This window comes from Rhagoletis zephyria, unplaced genomic scaffold (assembly GCF_001687245.7).
Source record: "Rhagoletis zephyria isolate East Lansing unplaced genomic scaffold, Rhagoletis_zephyria_1.1 Rzeph_scaffold_04584, whole genome shotgun sequence".
NCBI lineage: Eukaryota > Metazoa > Arthropoda > Insecta > Diptera > Tephritidae > Rhagoletis > Rhagoletis zephyria.
In genome coordinates this window covers 24890-31253 of record NW_016161667.1, presented here as the reverse complement: position 1 = coordinate 31253, position 6364 = coordinate 24890, and the positions used below count along the sequence as shown (strand labels likewise).

The following is a 6364-nucleotide window of genomic DNA, read 5'->3' as shown; positions in this document are numbered from 1 at the left end:
AAAAAAAAAAAAAAAATATTAGCTCGAAAAACATTACGAATATTTGAAGAAAATCAACACGTGGTCATTTGTTTAAATCACTGTATGTGACAATTGTTGTCGCCTGTGGGACAAAATGGTGTGCTATATCGTTGTTCATTCCATTTTTAATTACTGCAATGTGATATGAATCGCAAAATTTAACCTGTTGTTGGCGCGTACTGGCGTTGCAGTCATGCAGCCAGGTACGGAGGTGGTTAGCGGCGGAGTAATTGAATATTATATAAGGGCGAATGATTTTCACTTATCTCCTTGGCTTATTTTATTATATAGCGAATCGAGCCTTATGTATGGACATACATATGTACATATATTTCCATATAAAAGCGTACATTTTAAGTGCCATTATTGTCGAAATTGAATTTCTGTTGATTTAAATTGCAGTGATAATCCTTAATTAAACATTTCTGTTTTAAATAAATGAATGCTTAATGAAGAAATGCAACTGGATTGTAAATGTTGGCTATGCTTTGCAAAATTACTTTACGTCTCTCTGGTTGGCTTTTACCCTTCTTTGGGGCAATGTGTTCATATTTATGTATGTATAAGCCATAATCGATTGACAGTTTAATTTCAAAGCGTTAAGTCATTTCTCTTTCTGACTTCCAACTTTTAGGTACAAAATCTTTGCATAGAGTCATCAAGTTAGGTTAGGCTTTATGAACCAATTGGTGCTCAGCTAAAATCGTATAGGCTTTTAACGTTCATCGCTTTAAGGTCATCGAGATCGTTGAAGAAATATCTGCCAAGAGCTTTTGCTCTCCGTTTTGACACAGCCCGGCAATGGTCGAGAATATGTGAGATGGTCTCTTCTTCGTCCTCATCCATGTAGCTTCTGCAGCAGTCGTTCTATGGTGCGCCCAGTCTAGCTGCTCGTAATCCAATGACAATGTAGAACTCCAGTCACTATAAGAATGTCCTTCCTCTTTAGAATATGTCTATGGCGTCCATGGCTGGCCGGAGTACTTTGACACGCGTGTTCATCGGCCTTGCAGTTTCCCTGAATGTAACAATGGAAAGGTACCCAGACAACGAGTGTGCTGAATATTTCAGCTACCTCGTTANTTTTTTTTTTTCGGAGGCTACTTATTCGGGTTTTTAATATACATAGGTAACTTGCGTTGATATTTTGAACTTTTGTTGCTGACGGTCTCCCGCATTTTATTTCATAATAAATTCATACTTATATGAAAAGAGTGCAAAAATGCGTCATATAAAAATAAGACAAAAAGAAAAAAAAATATTAGCTCGAAAAACACTACGAACATTTGAAGAAAATCTACACGTGGTCATTTGTTTAAATCACTGTATGTGACAATTGTTGTCGCCTGCGGGACAAAATGGTGTCCTATACCGTTGTTCATTCCATTTTTAATTACTGCAATGTGATATGAATCGCAAAATTTAACCTGTTGTTGGCGCATACAGGCGCTGCAGTCATGTAGCCAGGTACGGAGGTGGTTAGCGGCGGAGTAATTGAATATTACATAAGGGGGGAATGATTTTCACTTATCTTCTTGGCTTATTTTATTATATAGTGAATCCATATAAAAGCGTACATTTTAAGTGCCATTATTGTCGAAATTGAATTTCTGTTGATTTTAATTGCAGTGATAATCCTTAATTAAACATTTCTGTTTTAAATAAATGAATGCTTAATGAAGAAATGCAACTCGATTGTAAATGTAGGCTATGCCTTGCAAAATTACTTTGTCTCTCTGGTTGGCTGTTTCCCTTTTTTTGGGGCAATATATTCATATTTATGTATGTATAAGCCATAATCGATTGACAGTTTAACTTCGAAGCGTTAAGCCATTTCTCTTTCTGACTTCCAACTTTTAGGTACACATATTTATGTATCGAATCACGAAATCTTTGCATAGAGTCATCAAGTTAGGTTAGGTTGGGCGGCATTTCTAAGTGCACTCAGTTAGAGTCAGGATCCTTCGTGATACCGCTTGAGGTTTTCATTCTTCCCCATTCCTACGAACCAATTGGTGCTTAATAAAAATCGTATAGGCTTTTAACGGTTATCGCTTTAAGGTCATCGAGATCGTTGAAGAAATAACTGCCAAGAGCTTTTGCTCTCCGTTTTGACACAGCCCGGCAATGGTCGAGAATATGTAAGATGGTCTCTTCTTCGTCCTCATCCATGTAGCTTCTGCAGCAGTCGTTCTATGGTGCGCCCAGTCTAGCTGCGTGTAATCCAATGACAATATAGAATTCCAGTCACTATAAGAATGTCCTGCCTCTTTAGAATATGTCTATGGCGTCCATGGCTGGCCGGAGTACTTTGACACGCGTGTTCATCGGCCTTGCATTTTCCCTGAATGTAACAATGGAAAGGTACCCAGACAACGAGTGTGCTGAATATTTCAGCTACCTCGTTAAGAAATCGCCGGCATTGAGCAACTACGTTTGAAGATAGTGACATCTCTCCACCCTGGCTGTCAGTGAAAATGAAAATATCATGATTAAGAATCGTATCACACTGCACCAGTGATGCGGTCTTTGAAATAGCTTTTAGTTCCGCCTTAAACACTTCAGTAGTCAGGAAGACGGAAGCTGCATGATATGCCCAACTGTTCCGAATAAACCCCGCCACCAATTTTTTTGTCGAGTTTCGATCCGTCCATGTAATTATACTATGACTGTGTCCACTGAATCATGACTGTGTCATGAACCTGGTCTTGGAAGTGCGGGTGGTTGGGGTGTAGTCGATTATAGAGGCGTTGCAATCGTGCAGCGTCAACTTTCGTGCGAAATTTATCAGACAATGCTTATTCACATTTTAAAGTTTAAGGAAAATAAAACCTCTTAATGAAAGCCTTGGACAGTTAGGAACAGTTGCTATTGTTGTAGCGGCTACAACAGCCCCACCTAGATCGGCTCGGTACCTCATTCCTTTTCGTCAAGCTGAACTAGCGGGAGGCCCAGGAAGCGTATAGCTTCTATAGGGTCTGTCCATAAGGTCAGAGGTGTTAGTTGAGTGGGGTTAAGTGTTCAGGTACGAGGTTAACCTGCTGTGGTCCCAGTCTTCCGAGGCAGACGAAGCTCTATATCGTCCACGTCTGGTGGTTATGTTCTCAAAACGGCATTCACAGGTCAAGAGTCAGTGTATGTCAACACTGTACTCTATTGACAATAGCGGTTGTATGCGCCGAGAAGGAGATGATAACTCCGGGGATTTGTACGCCATCGACGTGAATACCCAGCTGGACTCTGACCTCCTTCGTCCAGGTGGAAAAGGGTTGGCGAGGTTTTCGTAGGGCAGAGGGTTAGACTCCTTGCTCTAAAGAAGCGTTTACATCGAGAACAAGTCATCAATCTATTCCCAGACACCTGGCTGTCAAAGAATATAGAGACGTTGCCTTGACAGATACTTACTATCCCTTAAGAGAGAAGCCATCTTCTCTATGGCAAATATATCCGCTGAAAGACACTGCAGTTAGCATGCAGGCGGTAAGCAATGGAGCAATGCTACTTTACCACAGCATCCCGAATATTTACTGCTGATTTATCTAATGTCAAAAAATTCCTACTCCGTCAGTCATTAATACCTTGAAACTCCACAGTCGTCTCTGTTCAATTTTCATGAGTAGGTCTCAAGTCGGTGGTTGTTGAGAGTTCTCTATCCACTTTAATGCCTATTTTATTCCCTTCGATATTGTTTCCCAGGAAACCAGCATAGATAAGTGTTGTCGTGAGTCTGTTGGGTTGAGAAATAAAAACGTGGAAAAACAGTAAGCGTTTCCATCGCGAACTTAGCTCAGTGCGTGGACCACTGGCTTTGTAAGCCCAAGTCGCTGATTCCAAACTCCAGTGAACTCGATGATGAAGTCTGATGAGAAGATGTTGTGATCTTCAAAGTAGCAGCTATAAGATCTATCATTTGTTAACAATTATTTTTCAATAAAAACGCCTTCAAGTTCAAAAAAAAATTGTTGTATGTGAGCCAGTGGTGTTGACGATGCAATTCATTCCCGATCGGTTCTTAACCTCACTACTTTGAATCCCAACGCTTTGATTGCTATATGGCGATCAACGATAAAAAGTCCTACTATACTGCTTTACAAAACTTTCTCTATGGCAAAGATCTCGCCCTAAAGGGCACTGCATTCGTCAGTGAGGAAAAGTGATTTCCTCTGAATACAGATCTACGCCAACTCCTTCTTTCATCTTGTATGAAATACCATCATTTCTCAACGATAAGCCAGCGGCATTCCCAAAAATGTATGTTCTACTTTTAAAACACCAAAAACGAAACAATTCTGTGCAATTCTCAAATGCCCAAAATATTACTAAACATTTGTAAATACTCAAAAGTTTAGAATTCATTTTTGCATAATGGATAATTATTTTTAGTTTTTAGCTGCCAATAATGTATATTTATTTAAATTGGCAAAAAATAATAATAATTATGTAAAAAAACTTTACATTACCAAAAATGTATGTCCAGTTTGTGAATTAACCAAATAATTTATGTCAAGATCTTAAATTAGGAAAGCATTATGTAGAGTTTAGATTTTTTTTTTTTTTTTGACAAAGAAAAATTAAGGAGAGGTTTTAAGTATATATGTATATGTAAGCTCGTTTTTTTTAGTTATGGAAAAATTATGTCTAGTTTTGAAATTATCGAAGATGTATGCCCAAATACAGAATTTTTTTTACCAAAAATATATGTATGTATGTTCAGTTTTTGTTTTTATTTTATCTTTTTGGTAATTTCCTGTTATTTACTACATGCATATGTATGTATGTATGCATGTATATATTGTCTCCGAACCACACAAAAAGCGACTAACTATCAATAAATTATTAACCATAACTGTATACTAGAATAGCCCAGTTTTCAATAGTGATGCAATTAAAATTAATTTTTTCTCCTTCTTCTTTCACACCCGCACACCATATCCAACATTTTCAATTACAATACAAAATCAATTGTGCGCCTAATCAAATCGATGAACACGCAATTCAACGATTTAATCAACGGCATAAACTATCTACTACGCAATGGAATTGGAATAATGGCGAAATCGTGGTAATTGTGGCAATGAATCCGTGGTGGCAAACGGCAGGATTAGGCGTCTATATCTCACGCATCGAAGAGAATTCAGTAGCGGAGCGCGCCGGCCTGCGCCCCGGTGATACAATCCTAGAGGTGAACGGTACGCCATTCACTTCAATAAATCACGAGGAGGCGTTAAAAGTGAGTATGATACTAGTTAGTTAACATTATTAACATAAGTAATAAAATATAGATGTACATACATACATACAGACATTTATCACTATTCGCTATCAATATACATATGTACATATAAATAAATACTGTACCAATCAATCAATCAATCAATCAAACAATCATGCATGCCATCATATAATCGATTGATCATTTAGCTTACATAGATACTTGAAAACGTGTAAATACTCGTACATACATACATACCTACATACATACATACATATATATAAATAGATGCAAACAGCAGTTCCACCCGTTTTTTTTTTTGAAAAGTTAATTAAGGCAGATTCTTATAAAATTTTAGTGTATAAAGGCACAGAGGCATAACAGTTAAAACTCTGCATTTTCATTTCCATTTCCATTTCCATTTCCAACCAGTAAACAGTTTCGTGCAAGCAGTGACATACACATTCACAAGCACATCATTATCATACCTTTAATTTAGTTACCGTAATGACAATAGTTTTCGCCATCCTTGATGGATTTAATATGCCACTTTCATATCTACATACGTACATACATATGTACATGCATATCTGAAATATTCGCAAAGTGTTTCCACATTACAGTCATCAGTGTACTATGCAAAACACATATTTTAGTATACATATGTCAGAGATCTGTAATGGAATACAGTTTTGCTGCACAATTAAATTTTCCAGAAAGTCCGTAACCATTTGCTTTCTCATACTAAGAGTTCGCATAGTGTAGGAAGGTGTAGGCGAATACAAATTTTGTCCGTTTCGCGATTCTACCGAACCGATTTCAAAACCATCGGAAAGGTATTTTTCTGTAGATGAGGAGAGGTTTTGGTGAAAAATTACGGCCAAAATCATTGTTTGAAAATTTCCGAATTTTTGTATTATATTATTGTTGTTGTTGTAACCTGTTCAACTCATGTTGTTTTCGAATTTCGTTTTACTTCGTATTTTACAAAGAGAGACAAAGAGAAATACATAAGTTTTAGGGTGAACGAAAGGCTAAGAAAATGTTTTCAAATTGTTCGAAATAAATTCGACCATAAAAAATTTAATTATTGAAAGTTATCAAGTTACCGAAATTTATCGAATCATATAC

The 6364-nt window shown here is 37.2% G+C and overlaps 1 protein-coding gene across 1 annotated transcript in view; it reads left to right on the top strand.

Moving 5' to 3' along the window:
• dysc (whirlin protein dyschronic) overlaps positions 1-6364 on the top strand; it is a 23841-nt gene that overhangs the window by 6534 nt on the left and 10943 nt on the right. Inside the window, exon 3 of the mRNA XM_017626379.1 lies at positions 5121-5251. Within this exon, the coding sequence (XP_017481868.1) occupies positions 5121-5251 (131 nt within the window). The remainder of the gene's footprint in view (positions 1-5120; positions 5252-6364) is intronic.